Below are 26,908 nucleotides of genomic sequence, written 5' to 3' on the forward strand. Positions count from 1 at the left end.
ATATTAAAGAAGTGCAGAAAATGATTAATTGACTTGTTGGAGGGAATCCTGAGGGACAGGATGTACATGTATTTGGAAAGGCAAGGACTGAATAGGGATAGTCAACATGGCTTTGTACGTGGGAAATCATGTCTCACAAACTTGATTGAGTTAGATTAGATTACTTACAGTGTGGAAACAGGCCCTTCGGCCCAACAAGTCCACACCGACCCGTCGAAGCGCCACCCACCCATACCCCAACATATACCCCTTACCTAACACTATGGGCAATTTAGCATGGCCAATTCACCTGACACGCACATCTTTGGACTGTGGGAGGAAACCGGAGCACCCGGAGGAAACCCACGCAGACACGGGGAGAATGTGCAAACTCCACACAGTCAGTCACCTGAGGCGGGAATTGAACCCAGGTCCCTGGTGCTGTGAGGCAGCAGTGCTAACCACTGTGCCACCGTGCTTTTTTGAAAAAGTAACAAAGAAGATTGATGAGGGCAGAGCAGTAGATGTGATCTATGTGGACTTCAGTAAGGCGTTCGATAAGGTTCCCCGTGGGAGACTGATTAGCAAGGTTAGATCTCATGGAATACAGGGAGACCTAGCCATTTGGATACAGAACTGGCTGAAAGGTAGAAGACAGAGGGTAGTGGTAGAGGGTTGTTTTTCAGATTGGAGGCCTGTGGCCAATGGAGTGCCACAAGGATCGGTGCTGGGCCCTCTACTTTTTGTCATTTACTTAAATGATTTGGATGCAAGCATAAGAGGTATAGTTAGTAAGTTTGCAGATGACACCAAAATTGGAGGTGTAGTGGACAGTGAAGAGGGTTCCCTCAGATTACAACAGGATCTTGATCAGATGGGCCAATGGGCTGAGAAATGGCAGAAGGAGTTTAATTCAGATAAATGCAAGGTGCTGCATTTTGGGAAAGCAAATCTTAGCAGGACTTATACACTTAATAGTAAGGTCCTAGGGAGTGTGGCTGAACAAATAGACCTTGGAGTGCAGATTCATAGCTCCTTGAAAGTGGATTCGAGGTAGATAGGATAGCGAAAAGGCGTTTGGTATGGTTTCCTTTATTGGTCAGAGTATTGAGTACAGGAGTTGGGAGGTCATGTTGCGGCTGTACAGGACATTGGTTAGGCCACTGTTGGAATATTGCGTGCAATTCTGGTCTCCTTCCCATTGAAAAGATGTTGTGAAACTTGAAAGGGTTCCGAAAAGATTTACATAGATGTTGCCAGGGTTGGGGGATTTGAGCTATTGGGAGAGGCTGTACAGGCTGTGGCTGTTTTCCCTGGAGCGTCAGAGGCTGAAGGGTCACCTTATAGATGTTTACAAAATTATGAGAGGCATGGATATGATAAATAGACAAAGTCTTTTCCCTGGGGTCGGGGAGTCCAGAACTAGAGGGCATAGGTTTAGGGTGAGAGGGGAAAGATATAAAAGTGACCTAAGGGGCAACTTTTTCACACACAGGGTGGTATGTGTATGGAATGAGCTGCCAGAGGATGTGGTGGAGGCTGGTACAATTGCAACAGTTAAGAGGCATTTGGATAGGTATATGAATAGGAAGGGTTTGGAGGGATATGGGCCAGGTGCTGGCAGGTGGGACTAGATTAGGTTGACATATGTGGTCGGCGTGGACAGGTTGGACCGAAGGATCTGTTCCCATGCTGTACATCTCTGTGACTCTATGACTTCAATATGGAATATTAGATGTTTGATTTATAAAGTCAGTTTGGAATGTTCTGTGGTGACTTTTTTTGTATGTTCATGGTCCAGCTGTGATGGTGACAAGTGAGAAGGTACGGAGTGGGACTATTGGTGAATGGTAAAACAAGGACTGCAGATGCTGAAAACCAGAGTCTAGATTAGAGTGGTGCTGGAAAAGCGCAGCAGGTCAGGCAGCATCTGAGAAGCAGGAAAATCAACGTTTCGGTCAAAACCCTTCATCAGGAATAGAGGCAAGTGTCTGCAGAGTGCAGAGATGAATGAGAGGGTGGTGGGAGTGGGGAGAAAGTAGCATAGAGTACAATAGGTGAATGGGGGTGGGGATGGAGGTGATAGGTCAGAGAGGAGGGTGGAAAGAAGATAGGCAGGTAGAACAGGTCATGAGGGCGGTGCTGAGCTGGAAGGTTGGAGCTGGGGTAAGGTGGGGGAAGGGGAAATGAGGAAACTGGTGAAATCCACATTGATGCCCTGGGGTTGAAGTGTTCCAATGCGGATGATGAGGCATTCTTCCTCCCAGCGTCTGGTAGTGAGGGAGCGGTGGTGGAGGAGGCCCAGGACCTGCATGTCCTCGGAAGAGTGGGAGGGGGAGTTGAAATGTTGGGCCACGGGGCGGTGTGGTTGATTGTTGCGGGTGTCCCGGAGATATTCCCTAAAGTGCTCTGTTAGGAGGCGTCCAGTCTCCCCAATCGAGAGGAGACCACATCGGGAGCAACGTACACAATAAATGATATTGGTGGATGTGCAGGTAAAACTTTGATGGATGTGGAAGGCTTCTTTAGGGCCTTGGATGGAGGTGAGGGAGGAGGTGTGGGCACAGGTTTTACAGTTCCTGCAGTGGCATGGGAGGGTGCCAGGAAGGGAGGGTGGGTTGTAGGGGGGCGTGGACCTGACCAGGTAGTCACGGAGGGAACGGTCTTTGCGGAAAGTGGAAATGGGTGGGGAAGGAAATATATCCCTGGTGGTGGGGTCCGTTTGAAGATAGAGGAAATGTCGGCGAATGATTTGGTTTATGCGAAGGTTGGTAGGGTGGAAGGTGAGCACCGGGGGGGTTCTGTCCTTGTTACGGTTGGAGGGGTGGGGTCTGAGGGCGGAGGGGCGGGATGTTGGACGAGATGCATTGGAGGGCATCTTTAACCACATGGGAAGGGAATTTGTCTCTAAAGAAGGAGGCCATCTGGTGTGTTCTGTGGTGGAACTGGTCCTCCTGGGAGCAGATACTGTGGAGGCAGAGGAATTGGGAATGCAGGATGGCATTTTTGCAGGAAGTAGGGTGGAAAGAGGTGTAATCAGGAGCTGTGGGAATTGGTGAGTTTGTAAAAAATGTCAGTGTCAAGTCGGTCGTTATTAATAGAGATGGAGAGGTCCAGGAAGGGGAGGGAGGTGTCAAAGATGGTCCAGGTGAATTTAAAGCCAGGGTGGAATGTGTTGGTGAAGTTGATGAATTGCTCAATCTCCTCGCGGGAACACGAAGTGGTGCCAATGCAGTCATCAATGTAGTGAAGGAAGAGGTGGGGAGTGGTGCCACGGAAGATGGACTGTTCTACATAGCCAACAAAGAGACCGGCATAGCTGGGGCTCATACGTGTACCCATGGCTACCCCTTTGGTCTGAAAGAAGTGGGAGGATTCAAAGGAGAAATTGTTAAGGGTGAGGCCCATTTCAGCCAAACGAATGAGAGTGTCGGTGGAAGGGTACTGGTGGGATGTCTTGAAAGGAAGAAAAAGAGGACTTGGAGTTCCTGGTCTTGGCAGATGGAGGTGTAGAGGGATTGGATATCCATGGTGAAGATGAGGCATTGGGGGGAAAGGGAAGTCTTGGAGGAGGTGGAGGGCATGGGTGGTGTCTCGAATGTATGTGGAGAGTTCCTGGGGGGATAGGAAAGTGTCACGGTAGGTGGTGATGAGTTTGGTGGGGCAGGAGCATGTTGAGATAATGGGTCGGCCAGGGTGGTCCGGCTTGTGGATCTTGGGAAGGAGGTAGAACCAGGCAGTGTGGGGTATCCAGACTATGAGGTTGGAAGCCGTGGGTGGGAGATCTCCTGAGGTGATGAGGTTCTGTATAGTGTAGGAGATAATGGTTTGATGATGGGGGGTGGGATCATGGTCGAGGGGGCAGTAGAAGGAGGTGACTTTGAGTTGGCATCTGGCTTCAGAGGTCAGTGCGCCAAACTACCACTGCACCCCCTTTGATGGTGAGGTTGGGATTGGAGCAGAGGCAGTGGAGGGCTGCACGTTGTGAGGGTGAGAGGTTGGAGTGAGGGAGGGGGGTAGACAGGTTGAGGCGGTTAATGTCCTGGCGGCAGTTGGAAATGAAGAGATCAAAGGCGGGTAATAGGCCAGTGTGGGGTGTCCAGGTGGATGGAGTGTGTTGGAGGCAGATGAAGGGATCTTCGGAAGGTGGGCAGGAGTCCTGATTGTAAGAGTAAGCACGGAGGTGGAGGAAGAAGTGTTCGACGTCACAGCGTGTATTAAATTCATCGATGCATGGGCGGAGGGGGATAAAGGTAGGGCCTTTGCTGAGGACTGATTGTTCGTCCTCAGTGAGGGGGAGGTCAAGAGGAATGGTAAAAACTCGGCAGGGCTGGGATGGGCCAATGGGGTTGTATTCACTAGTATCATTGTTGGATGATGCCATGTCTAAGAATGGGCGGCATGGTGGCTCAGTGGTTAGCACTGCTGCCTCACAGCACTAAGGACCCAGCTTCAATTCCCACCTCGGGCGCCTGCGTGGAGTTTGCACATTCTCCCTGTGTCTGCGTGGGTTTCCTCCAGGTGCTCCGGTTTCCTCCCACAATCCAAAGATGTGCAGGTCAGGTGATTTGGCCAGTGTAAATTGCCTGTAGTTTTAGCTGCGTTAGTCAGGGGTAAATATATGGTAGGGGAATAGGATCTGAGTGGGTTACCCTTCAGAGGGTTGGTGTGGACTTGTTGGGCCGAATGGGCCTGTTTCCACACTGTAGGGAATCTAGTCTAAAAACAAAGAACAGGAATTGATCATTTCGCTGCTTGACCTTGTACCACAGCTCAGTGAGATCACAGCTGTTATAACCTAGCTCCACATATTTGGTGTTTTCTTCCTATATTTCGTCGTAGTGCTGGAAAAGAAAGATCTATTAGACGCAAATTTCAAATTGATGTATTCATTCTAGGATCAATTGTCATTGCAGAAGGATGCCCCAAGTTCCTTCTACACTTGGTGTATAGAAATATTCCCCAATTTTATTCCTGAAGTGCCTGACTCTAATTTTAATGTGTCCCTTATTCCCCGACTCTCTAGGGCTGGAAACAATACCATTCTGTCTAACTCATTTACTCCCTTCTACCTTTTGGAAATGTGTTCAGATTACCCATTAATTTTCTAAATTAGGGATCACAGCCCTAGTTTATGTAATTCCTCCTTGAAATGGAAATGTTACAGTTCAGATGTCATTCTGCTGGATATATCTTGCGCTTCCTTTAAGTTCAAAATATCTTTTCTCAGACATTATGCCCAGAATCACTCTTTGTTCTCCTAATGAAGACTCATTATGAGCTTTGGAGAAGTTAAGCATGACCTAAGGGGTGACTCTTGCACACAGAAAGTGGTGCAAGTATGGAATGAGCTGCCAGAGAAAGTGATGGAGGCCGGTACAATTGCAACATTAAAAGGGCATTTGGATGGATACATGAATAAGGAGGGTTTAGAGAGGTAAGGGCGAATGCTGGCAAATGGGATGAGATTTGTCTGGGATATCTGGCATGGATGACTTGAACTGAAGGATCTGTTTCTGAGCTGTATAACTTTGTGACCCCATGATTTCTACCACCTTGCATTTTGTTTCTCTCTGTATAAAGTGAATATTCAATTAGCCTTTATATTATTTTCTATTAGGTTTTTGAGTTTTGAAAAATCACAGCTCCATGATTACCACTCTCTGGGTTGGGTGAGGTTGGAAGGAGGCTGCCAGTTCTCTCGGTGGCCTGCCCTGGGGCTGTTGTACCTTGTTCTAAGTTTAAACATAGAAATTAAAACAGAGAACACTCTTCCTGCTGTAATCTCCTAACTCCACTCAGTCTCCATGCCTCAGTCACCTTATTTCCTGTACCTATTCCCATGATCCATCATGCTCCCATGCCAATCTCTGCTCCTGTAGCTATCTCCCATGGCCCCTCACATCCCCAAGTAAATCCACTACTTGATCTCCTGTATCTCGTATGCCCCATATCATTCTCATAGACTTTTAGAGCCCAATTCTAACATAGTGCCAACTCATACTCTACCAACAACATTCCTTATCTCTTTCCTCTTCCTGCCAATTCACCTTTATCCAACATGGTCAGTGGTCAAGGAATCCTGACAAAAAAAAAGTCACCAGTTAATTGATAATGACACTAATGAAAAAAATACTGTCACTGACACAAAGAAGCATCCAATATTGAAATTACTTTAACAAATCCCTTACGTAAACATATCTGCCAATCAAGTGCTTTATCTCTCATATCACCAAGCATTTTGATTCAACAAGCAGTTAGATTTATCTAACTGGGACCATACCTGAAGTACCTCGGCTCTCCAAAGGGGTACCTTGTCTATCCGAAAGATATGCATTGAGAATAGACCTGCTCTTAATTGGTCTAACCTCCACACTCCATATTCCAGGCTTCAGAGAGTATCAAATCTGATTGCAGTTGGGGAAGGAATGGCAGCCCCAGAAATTCTGGGTTTGAGATGGGACTTATGATCCATAATAACTTTCCACAACAGAGACACCTTCTGCAACAGTGAAAATCAGAACCTAACTTTCCATATCAGCTTTTTGTTTTAACAAGTGGGGAGTATTCCATCACACTCCTGCCTTGTCCTTTGCAGATGATGGATAAGCTTTAAAGGGTAGGAGGTGAGTTTCTTGCTGTGAAGTTCCTAGCCTCTAACCTACTCCTGTAAGCACAATCTGTATATGGCTAGTCCAGTTCAGTTTCTGGTCAATGGTAACCCCAAGGAATTGATAGCGGGGATTTCATTATGATAATACCATTGAAAATCAAGGAGCAGTGGTTAGATTCTCTCGGTTGGTGATAACCAAATGTGTGTCATGAATGTTACTTGTGACTTATCAGTCTAAACCTGAATGTTGTCTAGGTTTTGCTGCATTTGGATATAGACTGCACCAGTATCTGAGGAGTTGTGAATGGCATTGAATATTTTGCAGTTATCAATGAACATCCCACTTCCGACCTTATGATGGATGGAAGGTCATTTCTGAAGCCGTTGAAGATGGGTGAAACTTAGATACTGCCTGAGACCTCCTGCAGAGATATTGTGTGGTTGAGGTGATTGATATTCAATAAGCATAACCATCTTCCTTGTGACTAAAAACAATAGACAGTTTTTCCTGAGTCCCATTTACTGGATTTGAGAGTGTGGTGCTGGAAAAGCATAGCAGGTCAGACAATATCCGAGGTGCAGGAGAATTGACTTTCTGGGCTTTTGCCTGATTCTCCTACTCCTCAGATGCTGCCTGACCTGCTGTGCTTTTCCAGCACCACACACACTTGCCTCTAATCTCCAGCATCTGCAGTCCTCACTTTCTCATTTATTCGAGTTTGGCTGGTGCTGCTTGATACCACAATCAGTCAAATGTTGCCTTCCAGTCGAGGGAGTCATTCTCACTTCACTCTGGAATTTAGCTCTTTTGTTCCTATTGAGCTAATTCTGTAATGAGTTCACATGCTGGAACCCAAACTGAACATCAGTGATCAGATTATTCCTTTGCAAGTGCCTCTTGCCTGCACAATTAACAATACCTTCCATCACTGTTCAATCTGACTGCATCAGCCAAGACAAAGACTAAATAGTCTGAGCAGAATTTTCAAAGTCAGTATCATAGCATTTACTTCACAACTCATTGCTCCCTTAGAAGTTTAGACAGTTGCACAATCTTCCACACTTATGAACTCAGCAGGCTCCATGAATACATGTTTATATATGTGATGAAAATAAGACATTAGTTGAAATGTTGAATCTAAAAGTGGCTGCCATGAAATCCATGTGCATGCTGACAGACACCACAATCTGCCACACCATACCTCTGCTGCTCCCAGCTCCCACAGTAGTGACCTGTCTCAAATGGAATTTGATAGGGGTCTCATTAACAATATGTACAGACAGTGAGGATCCTATTTCAACACCTCGAGGCCATCCATAGCCCTGAAAATATGGGTGCAATGTAACTATAAATATTTTTGATAGTGATCAAAAAAATATTTTTTACAAGTATTGGCATGGCCCTGGGGAGTCATACAGCATACCCTATGACCCAAATTGTCCATGCCAGCCACGGTTTCTAAACTGGACTAGTCCCATTTGCCTGTGTTTGGCCCATATCTCTCTTAAACCTTTGCTATCCAAGTACCTGTCCAAATGCCTTTTCAATTGTAATTGTACTCACCTCTACCACTTTCTCTGCCAGCTTGTTCTGTGTACATACCACCCTCTGCATGAAAAAGCTGCTCCTAAGTCCCTTTGTAAATCTTTCCTCTCTCACCTTAAACCTATGCCCTCTAGTTTTACAATCCCCTCCCCTGAGGAAAGGGCGTTGGCTGTTTACTTTATCTCTGCTTCTCATGATTTTATAAAACTTATACAAGGTCACCCCTCAACCTCCTATGCTTCAGGAAAACAGTCCCAGCTATCCAAACTCTCCTCATTACTTGAACCCTCCAGTCTTGGTAACATCTCTGGAAATCTTTTTTGCACCCTCCCTGGTTTATTCCAACAGCAGGCTGACCAGAATTATATACAGTTTTCTAAATGTGGACCAACCAATGTCTTGTACAGCCATAACATGATGTCCCAACTTCTGTAGTCAATGCTCTGACCAATAGGAACTTAGGAATTAGGAGCGGGATTTGGCAATTCAATCCTTCGAGCCATTTCCATCATTTAACATGATCATGACTGATCTTATTCTGGTCTCAACAGCCCTTACCTCCCTGCTTCTCATAGTTCTTTATCCATTTTTCATTGGAAACATATCTTTTTCTTTCTTGAATCTATTATATGATTCTACCTTCACTACATTCCAAGGTAGTGCGTTGCACAGATTCACAACCCTCTGAGAGAAGTCATTTCTCCTCCTCCCAGGTTTGAACCTATCTTCTCTTACTCTATACCTATGCTCTCTTATTCAAGATTGTTCCATGTCTACCTTGTCAGTTCCTTTAGCACTTCATGTACCTCAATCAGATCCCTCCAACATTCTTCTGAACTCCAGTGAGTATAAGCCCACGCTATTCAACCGCTCCTCATACAACAGCTCTTTATCCCTGCGACCTGTCTTGTGAAATTCCTCTGAACTGCTTACAGTGCCACTGCATACTTTATCAAGTAAGGAGACCAGAACTGGACACATTCCAGATGGGGTCTCACCAGTGCCTTATGTATTTTTTAACAACACTTCTTTACGGCCATAATTCCAATCCATTGACAATAAATGCCAGGATTCCATTTTCCTGCCTTATTTTATGTTAAACTTGCTTACCTATTTTCTGCAATTCATATACAAAGATTCCCAAATCCCTCTGCACTGATATACTTTGAATCTGCTTCCCATTTAAATAATAACTTGTCCTGTTGTTTTTCCAGCCAAAATGGACAACCTCACACTTACATGACATCCACTTGCCAGATTCTGCATCCTCCTAGCTTATCAATATCCATTTGTAAACTCTTCATCTCCTCATCACTGCCTGCTTTCCCATCTGTTTTAATATCGCCAGTGAATTTTGCTGTGTTACACTCGGTCCCTCTTTGCAGATCATTTATAAATATATATTGTAATTAGTTAGTTTCCAAGAATTGAACCTTGCGACACCCCACTAGTTATATTTCGTCACATTTATCCCGACTCTCTGCTTCCTATCAGTCACCCCATCCTCTAACCAAGCCAGTACTCTAATCCCCTGGGATCTAACATTCTGGATCAATCTTTTGTGTAGTACCTTATCAAATGTCTTCTGGAAGTCTAGATGTACCACATCCATTGGATCCCCATTATCGACCTTACTGATTACATCTTTAAAGAACTCCAGTAAGTTTGAAACTGTGCTGACAGTGGTGAATTGAGCTTTGTTTTACCAAATGTTCAGTTATCTCCTCCGTTATGATTGAGTCCAGCAATGCCCCCTCTACAGAGATCAAACTAATTGGTCTATAGATTCCCACTTTTTTCCTGTCTCCTTTTTTGAATATGGGTGCCACATTAGCATGTTTCCAATCCGCTGGTACCTTTCCAAAATCCATGGAATTTTGGAAAATCAATAACTGGTGAAAACAAGTGTTCCAAACGCCGCTTTCACCACCACTTTCAAGGTAGGATGTATCTGCTCCCAAAGCCTTTGTTAGGGTTTCTGTCAGTCCTGAATTTGTTTTAGATGTTGGTGCAGGTGTGTAGGAGATCATGTGGCCCAGTGAGAAACATCCCTGCCTTTGTGTTAATAATACCAGAAGTGTAAATGCTGATAACACGCACTAACAATTGTAGCAAAAATGAGATGAAATAATAATGGTGAGACAATAGACAATAGGTGCAGGAGTAGGCCATTCTCCCCTTCAAGCCTGCACCACCATTCAATATGATCATGGCTGATCATCCTTAATCAGTATCCTGTTCCTACCTTATCTCCATAACCCTTGATTCCACTGTCCTTGAGAGCTCTATCCAACTCTTCCTTAAATGCAGAGCATTCCACACAGCCACCACTCTCTGGGTGAAGAGGTTTCTCCTCATCTCTGTCCTAAATGGTCTACCCCATATTTTTAAGCTGTGTCCTCTGGTTCGGCACTCACCCATCAGCGGAGACATGTTTCCTGACTCCAGAGTGTCCAATCCTTTAATAATCTTACATGTCTCAATCAGATCCCCTCTCAGTCTTCTAAACTCAAGGTTATACAAGCCCAGTCACTCCAGTCTTTCAGTGTAAGGTAATCCCGCCATTCCAGGAATTGATCTCATGAACCTATGCTGCACTCCCTCAATAGCCAGAATGTCTTTCCTCAAATTTGGAGACCAGAACTGCACACAGTACTCCAGGTGTGGTCTCACCAGGGCCCTGTACAGCTGCAGAAGAACCTCTTTGCTTCTATACTCAATCCCTCTTGTTAGAAGGCCAGCATGCTATTGGCCTTCTTCACTACTTGCCGTACCTGCATGCTTACCTTCATTGACTGGTGTACAAGAACACTCAGATCTCTTTGGATTGCCCCTTTACCTGAATTGATTCCATTTAGGTAGTAATCTGCCTTCCTGTTCTTCCCACCAAGTGGATAACCATACATTTATCCACATTAATCTACATCTGCCATGCATCTGACCACTCACCTAACCTGTCCAGGTCACCCTGTAATCTCCTAACATCCTCCTCACATTTCACCCTGCCACCCAGCTTAGTATCATCAGCAAATTTGCTAATGTTATTACTAATACCATCTTCTATATCATTAATATATATTGTAAAAAGCTGCGGTCCCAGCACTGATCCCTGCGGTACCCCACTGGTCACTGCCTGCCATTCCGAAATGGAGCCGTTTATCACTACTCTTTGTTCCCTTTCAGCCAACCAACTTTCAATCCAAGTTAGTACTTTGCCCCCAATACCATGCACCCTAATTTTGCTCACTAACCTCCTATATTGGACTTTATCAAAAGCTTTCTGAAAGTCCAGGTACACTACATCTACTGGATCTCCCTCGTCCATCTTCAGAGTTACATCCTCAAAAAATTCCAGAAGATTAGTCAAGCATGATTTCCCCTTCATAAATCCATGCTAACTTTGACCAATCCTGTTACTACTATCCAGATGTGTCGTAATTTCATCCTTTATAATAGACTCCAGCATCTTTCCCACCACTGAGGTCAGACTAACTGGTCTATAATTTCCTGCTTTCTCTCTCCCACCTTTCTTAAAAAGTGGTACAACATTAACCACCCTCCAATCCGCAGGTACTGATCCCGAATCTATCGAATTCTAGAGAATAATCACCAATGCATCCATGATTTCTTGAGCCACCTCCTTCAGTACTCAGGGATGTAGACCATCAGGCCCCAGGGACTTATCAACCTTCAGACCTAACAGTCACTCCAGCACCAATTCCTGGCAAATATAAATTCCCTTCAGTTCAGGTCCTTCAGTCACTGTTACCTCAGGGAGATTGCTTATGTCTTCCCCAGTGAACACAGATCTGAAGTACCAATTTAATTCCTCTGCCATTTATTTGTTCCCCGTAATATATTCCCCTGTTTCTGTCTTCAAGGGCCCAATTTTAGTCTTAACCATTTTTTTGCCTTTCACATAGCTAAAAAAGCTTTTACTATCCTCCTTTATATTTTTGGCCAGTTTACCTTCATACCTAATTTTTTCTGTGCGTATTTCCTTCTTAGTAATCTGCTGTTGTTCTTTAAAAGCTTCCCAGTCCTCTGTTTTCCCACTTATCTTTGCTATGTTATACTTTTTCTCTTTTAACTTTATATGTTCCTTAACTTCCCTCATCAGCCACGACCACCCATGCCTCCTCCTAGGATCTTTCTTCCTTTTTGGAATGAACTGATCCTGCATCTTCTGCATTATACTCAGAAATATCTGCCATTGTTCCTCCACTGTCATCCCTGCTAAGGTATTGCACCATTGAACTTTGGCCAGCTCCTCCCTCATAACTCCATAGTTCCCTTTATTGTCACTTCCAATTGTACCCTCTCCCTCTCAAATTGCAGATTGAAGCTTATTGTATTATGGTCACTACCTCCTAATGGCTCCTTCACTTCGAGGTCCCTGAACAATTCTGGTTCGTTGCACAATACCAGATCCAGAATTGCCTTCTCCCTGGTCGGCTCCAGCACCAGCTGTTCTAAGAATCCATCTCGGAGGCACTCCACAAAGTCTCTTTCCTGAGATCCAATACCATCCTGATTCTCCCAGTCTACCTGCGTGTTGAAATCCCCATAACAACTGGAGTAACATCTTTGCGACAGGCCAATTTCAGCTCCTGATTTAACTTAAATCCGACATCCAGACTACTGTTTGGGGGCCCGTAGATAATTCCCTTTCAGCTGTATCCATACTGACTCTACATCCCCTGATTCTAGGTCTCCCACACAAGGGACTGAATATCATCCCTTACCAACATGGCCACCCCACCCCCTCTGCCCATCTGTCTGTCCTTACAATAGCATGTGTAGCCTTGAATATTCATTTCCCAGGCCCTGTCCACTTGAAGCCACGTCTCAGTTATCCCCACTGTATCGTATCTGCCAATTTCCAAATAAGCCTCAAGCTCATCCATCGTATTTCTAATGATTCGTGCATTGATGTATAGTGTTTTTAATTTGTTACTGCCCTCACCCTTCCCATCAACTCCTATTTCACTCAACCTTACAGCATGATTCCTTTTTGAGTTTTCTGCTCCATTGATACCGTTGTCTTTCTTTACTTCCCTTGTTCTAACTTTCCCTTCAATTTCCTTCTTAAACTTCCAGTGTGTCCCCTCCCCCCCACTACTTAGTTTAACCGCAGCTGTGTTGCAGTCTCCCCAACCTATTAAGGTGCAAATCATCTCTCTGTATAATTTATGCTTACCACAAAACATACCCCAGTGATCCAAGAATTTAAATCCTTGCTTCCTGCACCAGTTCCCCAGCCACACGTTCAAGTCCATTATCTCCCTGGTCCTGGCCTCTCCAGCCCGAGGAACTGGAAGCAAACTGGAGATAACCACCCTGGACGTCCTGCTTTTCAGCCTTCCTCCAAGTTCTCCGAAGTCCCGCTGTAGTATGTTCCTCCTCTTCTTCCCGACATCATTTGTGCCGACATGTACCACCACCTCTGGCTCTTCACCTTCGCCCTGGAGCATTTCCTGCACTTTGTCTGTGATGTCTTTAACCCTGGCACCAGGAAGGCAACACACCATCCTGAAGTCCCACCTGCTGCCACAAAAATCCCAGTCAGTTCCTCTCACTATGGAGTCTCCCATTACCACGGCTCTGTGCGATGTCCGACTCTTCTGCTCTGCCTCCACGCCAACTTTTGATTGACAGACCTGGCCGCCTCACGGACTGGCAGTGTTATCTGTTTCTACTGTTTCCAAAAGATTCAACTTGTTCCTGACAGGTACTTCCCCTGGGGTCTCTTGCACCTGTCTCCTCTCTGTCTTCCTCCTCGTCTGCTCTCTTCTGGTATGGTTGGTGTAATAACCTCGCTGAAGGTCTTGTCCAGAAAGATCTCGTTCTCTCGGATGAGCCTAAGGTCCTCGAGTTCTTTCATCAGTGCTGCAATATGCTCTGTCAGTAGCTGAACATGCACATACTTTCCACACTTACACGAGCCAGACACACCAGAAGAATGGAACCTCTCACATCACTGTCCCCTGAATGGATGCCACTACATTCTACTTATATAAGGTGCTACCTATTGAGATTGCTGAACATTTCCCCCAATCTGTCAGATGAATTGCTCTGTGATAATATGGAACAATGTGGGTGAAATATCATTTATGATATGCTAATACTGCAGTGCTCCACTTCCAAACTAATTCAGGGTCATATCTCTAATTAACCTCGACTATTCTTTCTAAATACTAGATATTACTTTTTAGTTTACATGTATTACTCTATTTCCTGACTAAAGTACCAATTCAAAATTCTCATAAAGGATGACTTTTATTTCTGTCTGTCTGGATGCCTGAGGAATGAAAGGAAAATTGACAGAAGACTGGAGCCTTCCTACGAAGTTTAAAGGCACCTGTGGAGGAAGATTTTTGACTTATGCTCTGCATCATAAAATTATACATCTGTTCACAAAGAACCAACAACAGATCCACTCACAACAGATGTTTTGAGGAAGTGGTCACTAGACCCGAAATGTTAACTCTGATATCTCTCCACAAGATGCTACCAGATCTGTTGAGCTTTTCCAGCAAATTCTGTTTTTGTTTCTGATTCCTAGCATCCACCGTTCTTTCATTACTTATCTACTTCTAAAGGTTTGATGAACGTATTATTACCCACATGATGTTGAAGAAAACGTCCTGGGTCAATTAATTAAGGAGTGGAATGATGACACTCATTAGCATTGGTGCCACTGACCACATCCCATTCTTTTAAAAAAAAGACCTGAAGAAGAATGCAGCAGGAAAAGGATAAAAATTTCGAGCATTTTTAAAAACACTGTATTATGCTATTCCTGATGATGAAGGGCATATGCTCAAAATGTCGACTCTCCTGCTTCTTGGATGCTGCCTGACTGGATTTGCTTTTTCAGCACCACACTCTTCGACGGCACTCAATACTGTCCATCTTAAATGTGTCATGCATTAGAATTGATTGATTGACTTGAAAATACTTTAATCTGGCAAATCTAGAGTCAGATAGTTATTATTAAGAGTTAGTACACATGACAGAAAAATTACTTTTTGGTGGAATAGTGCACATTTAGTATGATAACTTACAATAAAGTTTCAGGTAAAACGATGAATATTCATGTAGACGTAGCATGCATTCCTTATGTCAGTTAAAGTTTCTCTCCATATTTTATCTATTATTTAAATTAGCTGAGGATGTTTTTATTACCTTGGACTGTTTATCTATGCTTGGAACTGAATATCCTAATTATAATAATCATATCTAAACTAGTAAAAAGGCTTGACTGGTCGAGCAATACCATAATTCTATTCATTGCTAATCTGGTAGCAATATTTATTTAAATTGAAGTATATATTAATACACAGGGCCTTCTTTGCAAATGGAAAGAACACATACCAACACTGCTCTTATTTTAATGCAAGAAATGAGGTAACAGCTATTCTTTGAATCATTTCTCAGAGCAATGGCTTGACCAAACAAAGTCTTGGTTAAAATTTAAATAAATTCTGGCAGTTAATTATCAGTGATCGTTAATCAGTACATTCTCCAAGGTAACGCCTCTATCAATCAGAGCATACTTACTGGTCAATCATCGGTCTCCTCTAGCACAGTGTAAATGGTTTCATTTACTTTGGTATTTCTTGCAAATTATTTTGATGAGTAAAAGATCAAAAGATGTAACAAAATGTGCCTTTTGCAGCAATACTGACATTGACACTTGTTGGGCTTTTGAATATACTTAGTTGAAGTAGACCATTAGCCATAAAGAAGAATTAATGAACCCAGTTTGGGCAGATTTAGAGCTGGAAGCAAATCTCAGATAATCTAACACTTTACGTCCAAAACTGATTTTCTTTTAGAAGTGTTTGTACATAGACCATTTACGGGACAATTTATTGGTATGAAGTATAGTTACTCATCAATCAATTTCAGGTTGTGAACATTGCTGTAATATATTATCTGTTTCTGCTTACTCGAAGAAGGTGGTTGTGGGGTGCAGCCTGTATTCTTTGTAATAGTTTTATACAACTTTGTGGGCCACCTCAGAGTCAGCCTTATTTGTCCCACAGGCCAGATCTATCTGACAATCTCTTCATCACTTATGCTGACCCTAGTGTTCATTTCAGACCATCATGGTAGAGTTTGAACTAATGATCTACTAAGTTAATTGCCAAGTACCATAATTCATTATTCACCATACTAAAGTAGTGACACTGGATAGCAATTATAAATCACCATGTTTTAGAGGGCAGAAATGTTTAAATATCTCACAATGGCAATGTGTATTTTAGCACTTTTAATGCAATGAACTACTTCAAGGTGCCCCACAGGATTGTTATAAATCAAAATATGATACTAAGGCATGTAAGGAGATACACTCACAACAGCTTAATCAAAGAGATACATTTAAAGAACGGTCATAAAGGTGGAAAGCAAGGTAGTGGAGAACCAGAGAGGTGTAGGAAGGTTAGCCTGATCAGCTGGATGCAAAGCCACTCCCAGTTGAGTAATTAAAATTGGAGTTGCATAAGATACTAGAATTAATGGTGCGCAAATATTTCAGGAAGATTACAGAGATGGGGTTTGGGCATGGTCATGGAGGAGTTTAGACCAAGACCCATTGCAAGTCTGTGAACTCAGGGACAGTAGTGAAATAGGGGGAATTCATGTCTATTGAGATTACAGAATGATCCCAATTTTAAGAATTAATTGTGGGCGGCACGGTGGCACAGTGGTTAGCACTGCTGCCTCACAGCGCCTGAGACCCGGGTTCAATTCCCGACTCAGGCGACAGACTGTGTGGAGTTTGCACGTTCTCCCCGTGTCTGCGTGGGTTTCCTCTGGGTGCTCTGGTTTCCTCCCACAGTCCAAAGATGTGCGGGTCAGGTGAATTGGCCATGCTAAATTGCCCGTAGTGTTCGGTAAAGGGTAAATGTAGAGGTATGGATGGGTTGCGCTTCGGTGGGTCGGTGTGGACTTGTTGGGCCGAAGGGCCTGTTTCCACACTGTAAGTAATCTAATAATACAAATTTTCTGGTCATTTCCAAAGGCTTATTATTTTGTAGGTCTCTTCATATTCAAGTATTCATTTGACATGTGATTTTAATGTAAAATATGAATTTGGAATTTTTTGGAATATTGCATGCAATTCTGGTCTCCTATCGAAAGGATGTTGTGAAACTTGAGAGGGTTCAGAAAAAATTTACAAGGATGTTGTCAAGGTTGAAGGATTTGAGCTATAGAGAGAGGAAGAATAGCCTGGGGGTGTTTTCTCTGGAGCGTCAGAGGCTGAGGGGTGACCTTAGAGGTTTATAAAATCATGAGGGGCATGGATAGGGTAAATAGACAAAGTCTTTTACCTGGGGTGGGGGAGTCCAGAACTAGAGGGCATCAGTTTAGGGTGAGAGGGGAAAAATATAAAAAAGACCTAAGGGGCAACTTTTTCACACAGGGTGGTATGTGTGTGGAATGAACTGCCAGATGATGTGGTGGAGGCTGGTATAATTACAACATTTAAAAGGCATCTGGATGGGTATATGAATAGGAAGGGTTTGGAGGGATATCGGCCGGATGCTGGCAAGTGGGACTAGATTGGGTTGGGATATCTGGTTGGCTATGACGATTTGGACCAAGGGGCCTGTTTCTGTGCTGTACATCTCTATGACTCTATCAATGCAGAGAAATGTGAGGTAATGCACTTTGGTAGATGAATCACGGAGAAATGATACAGGTTCAATGGTACAACTGTGAAGGGACTACAGAAGCAGAGGGACTTCAAAAGTTCAAGTGCACAATTCTCTGAAGGTGACCAAGAAAATTGAAACATGCTAAGAAGGCTTTTAGGATCCTTTATAACTAGAGGCATAAGAGTATAAAAACAAGGAAATGATGCTACACCTCTACAAATCATTGGTGAGACCACATGTAGAATACAGTTGCATGTCAATTATCCAAACGAGATGGGCGGGGAATTTTTCTTTCAGATAATTGATTGAACAGGTAACCAATCTGATCGAAAACAAGCGGTAATTTATGAGTGCCAATTAGCCAAACATTTCTTGGTTATCCGGCAGTGCACACCACAATGCTGTTTAACTGATAAGTGAATGCTGAGTTGCCTAATGCCATTTTTACAGGACCTTGAGATCTTGTTCAGATAATCCAAAATTCGGATAATTGATGTTAGGATAACCGAGGTTGTACTATATTGTGTTCGGTTATTTATTTATTTAATTGAAGGAAGGATGTTTAAAATCCCGAAGAGAATGCAAAGGAGATTTACTAGAATGATATCTGAAGTGAGTGATCTTAGACATAAGAAAAGGTTAAAGAAATTAGGCTTATTCTTTGTCGAGCAGAGAAGATTACAAGGTGACCTTAGATTCGTTTTGACAGGATAAAGACAAATAATTTGCTTGCAGTAGTTGGTATGACAGTAGCTGGAGTTCATAATTTCAAGATTATCAACACCACAGCTCAGAGTGTGATGAGGGGAAACTTCTTTACTCAGTGTTGTTAAGGTTTGAAATGACGTGCCTGGGAAAGTGTTGGAGATGCATTCCATAAACAGTTTCAGAAAAGAGATGGTTATGTGTTTGAAAGTGATGAGTTTAGATGACTACAGAGATAGGGCTGGAGAACGGGACTAGCTGGATAGCTCTTTCAGGAGCTAGTACTGACATGATCAGTCAAATAGCCTCCTTCTATTCTATGAAATTTTATAATAATAAAATATAAGCCATGCTAGTATATTAGGAAATCAGATATTCTGCCTCTTTGAAAGGCTACATTAATAAACCTGTTTCCCTGCTTGACGATGTTAGCTCATTGAAGCAGTGTGAACCACACTGTAGACAGCCGTGCTGTCCACTGAGGCAAAGTACATGTTCACAGATTGACGCTCTACTCAGTACCATCCATACACGTGTGGTATTACATGACATGTTGGCTACAGAATAAGAATTAAGCACTTGAGGAAATGTTTCTGAACCTATAAATCACCAGATCAGATTATTATTATTATTGTCTTGTACTTGGTATGAAATCCCAGTAGCAGGAGCTGCAAGATAGCCATATGTTTGTTCCCTCAAGTTTTATTGTCACTGCATGCTGGTCACAAATTCAAGATCAAAGAATATTATAACATCGATAAAGGAATCATTAAGTCAGCTCTTTGAAAGAGTTATTTGTTAAGTCTCTCTTTTCTACTCATAGTGCTACAAGTTATTTTTTTTCTTTTCAAATATTTAGCAATATTTGTTTGGAAATTTACCATTGAATTTGCTTCCCCCACCCTGTTAGACTATGTCTCCCGTCCAATTTGCCATTTGTCTTAAACCTGGTGTGACTTGTCTACTGACCCTCATAATCACTGAAAGCTTTTTTCTGCCTTTCCACTCCATCAAAGCTCTTTGTAACTTTTAAAGTATTTCATTTTTTTTTGCCCATAAAAGTTGATATCACAGAATATTGTAACAATTCTGAACATGCCCTTCAACTTTGTTGATCTTGACATTTTGTGAACCTTTTATGAGGAGTTAATGGGGGTGCATGTTAGCGGTGCAGTGATTGATTTAAGTTTTCAGCTGAATGAACTGTAATCTCAATCTCAGGAGACATACCACGAAGACTTGCCAACGGTTACATTTTTCATAAACCTTTCAATAAAATCTTTTGGGACCATCACTATGAAAGCAACTTCTGTGGAGAAAACTGTAAATTTTCACCTTCTGATGCTAACTGTATTGGAATTACAACTGTCATGCGATGCTGGGGAAGTAACAAAGAAGACCCTGTTAACAAGTAGAGCACAGTCGAGCCACAGAGGTGAATGTGGTAGATATTCTCCCCAAGACATTTTTTCTCTGAAAGCTAATTAGTAGCTTTCTAAAAACAATTATGTAAATCTTACACCCTAGCTGCCAATCAAACAAATGCTTTTTCTTCCATTAAATACAATTAATACACGAGGGTAGAAATTACTCATGGGAATGTTAATATATGGTGATTTAATCGTCTGCTACCTCTGTCTAAGTAGCAGCATAAGGAATTTAATACCAATGCTTTAAAAATTGACATAACACCATCATCATAAATTTCCTCATGGTGTTAAGTGAATTTTCTCAGACAGTCTCTGATTCATTCATCAGAATTGGCAAATAAGTAGTCAGAAATTATGAGACAAATGCCCAAAAACTGTGAAGGATGAACGGGAGAAACTCCCATGCAAGTTTGCTTCATCAGAATTTTACAAGTACACTACTCAAAGTGCAACACAAGCTTCACATGAAAGCTATTAATTGTAAGAATTACTGAAATTCTACTCAGTTATTATTTTGATTTGATTTTTTACTCCACTTTGAAACAGATGAAGTCTTTTTCTGAAACTGGGCGGGTTTTGGTCAGGTTAAGGTTGAAGTGTTAGAAATCTGAAATACAGGTCCATAATATCCAAATCAGATTTTATTGGAGATGGTTTAGGGGCTAAGAACAGCCAACCTGCTTGAGACAAACAAGTTGCTAATTTCGACATTAGAATGAGACTGTAGATCTAAGGAAAGGAGGGACAAGAGTCTGTTGATGAGTCAAGATGAGTGAAAAGTCACATGGATGAGAGTGACATTCATTCTCTTCTCTTTGATGATGTCTCTTCCCTCATCCCTCCCTATCTCTCTACCCCACACACCTCTTTCTTTCTCAGCCCAACCCTCTCTTCTCTCTCTTTCACATCTATCTCTTCATATCTCCCTCAAGCCCTACAATTGCTCTCCCCCCAATCTCTCTCACACTGCCATACCTCATTTTCCTCACTTCTCCTTCTCACTCTGTCCCTGTCTCCTTGTCTCTCTCTTACTCACTCTTCATCTCCCCACCCATATCCCCCCTCCCTCTCTCTCTCCACAATCTCCCTTTCTCTCTACTGATTGCATCCTTCTCTTCTCTCTACCCCTCCCTTTCCTTGGTTTCCTCCCTCCCATCCTCTAACACTCACTGCTTTCTTCATGGTGACAGCCACATTCTGGACATTTCTGCTCCCCAGTTCCTGTTGGGGTTACAGACTGTGCTAGGCCATGGGGCAATTCTCAGATCCTCACAGAAATTCACGTTTGACAATATGGTACTTCTCATTTTCAAAGGGCTCACCAGGCAACTAATGGGCTGATACAAACCTTTGGCAGGTCAGACTGTGCCGAACAGAACATATGTTGGACAATCCAGATTTCAAAAGTTGTAGAACAATGGATCAGGCTGATTAAAGATCCTACACATGAAGCTCAGAAGAAAACATTTTTAAATGAGCATAGGCTAAACAGGTTATGACTTAACTCACTGGAGTTCAGAAGAATGAGAGGCGATCTCATTGAAACATATGTGAATCTTAAGGGGTTCAACTGGGTAAATGCTAAGATGATGTTTTCCTTCATGGGAAAGTCTAGAACCAGAAAGCATGATTCCAGGATAAAGGAGCACCAGTTTAAGACTGAAGTGAGGAGGCATTTCTTCTCTCAGAGGATTGAGTGTCTTTGGAACACGTGGGCAGAATTCTTCTATTTACTTAAGGCTGAAATAGATAGATCCTTGATCAGTCAGGGAATCATGGCTTATGGGAAAGTTCAGAAAGTGAACATAAAGAATTTCGGCTGAAAATGTGTTGCTGTTTAAAGCACAGCAGGCTAGGCAGCATCCAAGGAACAGGAAATTCGACGTTTCAGGCCAGAGCCCTTCATCAGGAATTTCGGCTCAGCCAGTCGAGTGGAATGGCAGATCAGGCTTGAGGGACCAAATGGCCTGCACTTGTTCCTATTTCTTATGGTCTTAATCTTGTGCTGTTATGATGTTGAGCTGCATTGGCGAAGTTTTGCACCCAATGACTTTCCTGACAATACTCAACAACTTTGTAATTTTTTAAGTGCAGTCAACTTATGAGACATGGGCTAACAGACTAACAAATTTGGTGCCTGTTTGTGTACATTAATTTTGTTTTATAACGAAGCAATTCTGAAATCAGATGCAATGGGCAGAACCTTCCATTATTTGTTCTAAGTGTGATGGTCCATGTGAAAATGAGTGAGAGGTCTTTCACCAGAACCCACCAGACCATGTGTCTGTCAGGCACGTACATGGTCACCCAATGGTCTTTCTACGAGATATACTTCATGGGACACCAATGTGCTGTCCCTCCTGAGCCAATCACAGGCTTGCTACCAGCGTGAGAGTTGGAGCACTGAATAAGATGTCACAGCTGCTCACGGTACAGTGACTGGACGTTCAGGGGCAACGGGCAGAGCTAGATTCAGGGGATGGGGATGGGAGATTGGATGAGGCACACATGGAGAGGGTGGGGAGTCAGAAGGATTAGCTTTTAACTGCCAGCTTCCTGCTCCTACATTTGCCTCTTATCAACCCAAAATTGGAATAGGTCAAGGTTCTCCCTCACCAAACCTAAAGGACAGGTCTCTTAATTGTACCAACCAAGAAGGCTGCCAGTGTTCTTGCATGTTGGGAATAAAGTTAATCAGAGTGGTGGCACGAAGAGATCTTTAATTGGTTATTGTCCACTTAAGAGTCTCAATTGATAGCAAGGCATTAAAACCTTTGCACTTCGAACATAATTCTTGTGATACACAGAGGTGCCATGGATTTCCCCAGTACTAATCACTGTATGATCTTCTTCTTCTGGCACTTTCTCCATTGTTTTTAGGAAGGGGAGGCTTCTGCACAGTGTCTTTCCTCGTGTTTACCCTTCTGAAAATGTTAACATGTGGCTGTTGTTATGATGTCTTGCTTTACCAAAAGCTCTAGTTTAGAAGAAAAAAGGATTCTGAACACAAGCAATACTAAAATGTCTTTCTTGCTTTTTCAGCGAATCTTAGAAGGTGAGAGTGGCACCATGACCTTTGACCCTATGCTGGATCACAACGGAATCTGTTGTGCTGAGTGCAGGCGCAGTTATTCACATTGCCAGCGCATATGTGAACCCTTGCGTGGCTACATCCCCTGGCCTTATAATTATCGAGGTTGCCGTGTTGTTTGTAGATTAATCATGCCATGCTCCTGGTGGGTAGGACGCATACTTGGTTTGGTATAAGCTGCTGAAGGAGCCCCATTTTTGAAAGTGGAACCCAATGGATAATAATTATTGGCTATGAATTTTCATACATGATTATTGTTGGAAGGAATTTCTGAGAAGAGTTGCAATTTAAAGTGCCTTTGTTAAAAACTATCCATTAATGCACCTCAGTGTCTGACCACATATTTTCTGCAGATGTAATGTTTATAGAGTTTGGTTTAAAAATTGAAATATTCCAAACCCATCTAAATTGTGTAAAGCTACATGTGGTTAGACCAAAAGTATAATTACTTAAAATGATCCTGTTTATTTAGAACATTGTACAGACATTAGAAATTGTGCAATAAAGCATGCAGCAACATGTATGTGTGCTTAGATCCTTATCTGTACAGATAATATGATCCATTGGTGGTGTATATGTAACTCTAAGATTAAAAAGGCCAATGAATACAATAGAACTAGCTGACTAGGACTGTTAAATGCTTTTTGTTATTAAGTTTCTAAAATTTTCAATTCCAATTATTAAAGAATGTCATGCATTGTCGTGTGTTGGTTTTCAGTTAAATTCAACTTTCTCCACTATGTGCAGCGTAAATATTCAAAAGAAAAAAGAATCAACACTTGCTTATTTTTGGGAAATAAATCAAAATGTAAAGTTTTTCACTTTGACTGTTGGTAACAAAAAGAAAGTGTTTATTGAAGTGTGCAGTGATGGCGAGTTTTGTTTTCTCTGGGGTGCTCAGCTCTTGATATCAGCTGCATTGCTTTATATTAATAAAAGAAAATGGTTGAGGCCAGAAAGGAAAATGAACCTTTGGAGACACAAAAGGTTGCCCTTTGAAATAACTTCACAGAGGCTGATACGGATCACCAAATCCCCCTTTATTTACACGTGGAGAGTCCTTAACACTGATCCAACTCCCTCAGAATCAGCTCTCGGAGTGAACAGAACCCAGGACACTCCTGCTCTCTTTATCCTTTTCTCTTCCCACCCCTCCCCCCGCACTACCACTGCGCAACAATAGTGCTTATATTTCTGCACAACACCCATGTTTGAGTGTGCATGGTGACTCAGTGTGCAAGAACTTTATTCAATATTTCCACCACCAGGAAAAACACCCATTTGGATAGTGAACCATTAATAAGCAAGACCTGATAAAATTAAAATACACATTATTATGTTTGTGATTGGAAGTCTGCAGACTTGGTTAGTATGGTGATTGAACCCATGACCTTGGTATTATTAATGCCACACTCTAACCATCTGAACTAATAGACCAACATGCAGGCACTCTTGTTTTTATCTGTCATCCAGATTAACAGCTCCAATCAGGGAACTCTGTGAGGTCCACATGGCTAACCTCACTACAATTACTACACCCTTAAGCTCCTTTCAGCATCAAGCTTTACTGACTGTGGTTGACTGTGAGTATATGTTATCAGCCAATTGCCTACTCAGCCACATGAACGGATGGTTCTCACTGTGGAGTGAAATATCTGAGTTATAACTGTCAAGTAGTCCCAAAGCTAAAAATGAAACCAAAACATGTTGTGATGGATTATAACATCTCAGGTCTAGTTCGTTCTATTGAAAAGGCAGAAGGAAAGCACAGATTACCTGTCAGGGACAAAAGAGAAAAAAGAACAAATAATTGATAAAAGGAATAACGCAAATAGGCGTCATAAAAAAAATTCTTAGGTCGGACCTTTAGCCCCTGCTAGCCACTGGAATGGAAGTAAGTAGACACAGGAGTTTGAGTACCAGCCTGCACGCCAGTTCCTCAGCTCCATCATATCCTGGGTCATTATCCAAAAGATGAGATGGTTGGAGCAGCAGGAATACCCGCAGCAAATGCCAGGTCACCGATTGATCCTTTAAATGATTTTAAGGTTTCAAATTCAGTGGTTATTTCAGAGAAGGCTGAAGGTGAATCAAGTGATTGAATAACTCCATAAAACACCTATGTGCAATACATAGCCTGCTCCTATTTCTTCTCCTGAAAAAATCGGTAATGCATTTTTGGGCAACACATACATTTTTTGGCTACTATTGCTATTTTTGGCCTGACAGTGCAGCTGTTATCCTGGTGAAACTCTGTGCCTAGGATTTTCCAGTTGAGCATCCCAGGTCCCTGGGCACAGTGGAAAATAGCTCTGCTTCCCCAGTGCATTCAATCAGCAGGCCAAGGGATAGGGGGCTAGTTCCAGGGTGCTAGTTGGCAAAGGTTCAACACACTGGGCATTGACTATACATCACCCAGCTCACCATCCAACGTGAATGTGCACTCATAATAATCACTATGAGCTAAAGCCTGCCAACATAATTAATCAGAGTGGGCACAAAGCAATGCTGTTGCAACTGCATGAGCCATTTTCATAGAATCTCTACAATGTGGAAGCAGGCCATTCAGTCTGGGTCCACACCAGCTCTCTGAAGATCATCCCACCCAGACACTCCATCCTGCAGCTAATCATCCACATGCTAATCCATTTATCCTGCACATCCCTGGGCACTATGGGGCAATTTAGCAAAGCCAGTCCACCTAACCTGCACATCTTTGGACTGTCAGAGGAAACTGGAGCACCTGAAGGAAACCTATGCAGACACAGGGAGAATGTGCAAACTCCACACAGACAGTCACCCAAGGGTGGAATCGAACCCAGGTCCCTGACACTGTGAGGCTGCAGCGCTAACAACTGAGCCACCCTGCTGCCCATTTATTTTGGCAGCTGCTCTGTTACTAATGAAACCCTCGGCCAAAATTTTCTTGATGATGTTGAAGTAATGATTACAAATAATAACTGTACAAACTAATATATGAGATATAACTAATATATACTATAACAATGTCAACAATTGAAGCTAAAGTACTGACCATTGCATGGGATGACTAGTGGTTATACTTTTGTCTATCCCGAGTGGCAGTCTGAAGTTTTCTGTTCCATGACAACACATTGTACATGACCTCAGTTCTTCTGATTATATTGACGTGGGTCTGAGCTCTGGTTTCGCATTGCCTGTTTCACTCATTTCTCCAACTGGCAATCAATTTGAAGAAAATGCATTCTGTACAATTATTGCAGCAAAGGATGGAGAATAGCGAAGGGCTGGTTTTCTTTGTACTTGTAATTTTTATTTTCATGAGCTTTGCGGAAGGTTTTCAGGCACCTCTCCTCACTGGTCGAACAGTGATTCATCTCAGGGGAGGATATAACACTTTACACAATGCCAGTTTCTTCACACAACCCATCCATGTCAAACTCTTCAAAATTCCACACTTGAATACCACTGCAAAACTTTTCAAAGGGCACAGGATTTGCAAGGCTAATTTGGACCTTCAGCTGTGAAAACTGTTTTCAGGCAATTCATATCTGTCACTCAAGTACTTCATGAGTTTTGTGACAAGTCGAAAAGTCTCACTCATATCTTCCTGACATATCTGGTATTAATTTTTAGTCTGTCGGTTAATATGAGTCAAGGTAGCATATTCTGTATCAAGTCCCTAATCATGATGCTTACAAAACAGCCACAGTGTATAGAGTATCCTTAAATAATTATATGTCACAAGGTGTTTCCCAGGATCATTATTGGGTATGACACAAAAGAAGACATTAGGGTTGATGGGAAAAGCTTAATTGAAGAGGCAGATTTTAAGGACTGTCTCAATGACAAGATGAGCAAGGTAGAGAGGCAGGAAAATGATTAGAAACTTCAGAA

The 26,908-nt window shown here is 42.6% G+C and overlaps 1 protein-coding gene across 1 annotated transcript in view; it reads left to right on the forward strand.

Annotated features, from left to right (window-relative positions):
• Nucleotides 1-23,730, forward strand: part of cnmd (chondromodulin) — a 69,098-nt gene extending 45,368 nt beyond the window's left edge. Inside the window, exon 7 of the mRNA XM_060826456.1 lies at nt 22,984-23,730. Within this exon, the coding sequence (XP_060682439.1) occupies nt 22,984-23,208 (225 nt within the window). The 3' untranslated portion in view covers nt 23,209-23,730. The remainder of the gene's footprint in view (nt 1-22,983) is intronic.
• Nucleotides 23,731-26,908: the final 3,178 nt, after the last annotated feature.

The sequence above is a fragment of the Hemiscyllium ocellatum genome, chromosome 6, assembly GCF_020745735.1.
Source record: "Hemiscyllium ocellatum isolate sHemOce1 chromosome 6, sHemOce1.pat.X.cur, whole genome shotgun sequence".
NCBI classification, from domain to species: Eukaryota; Metazoa; Chordata; class Chondrichthyes; order Orectolobiformes; family Hemiscylliidae; genus Hemiscyllium; species Hemiscyllium ocellatum.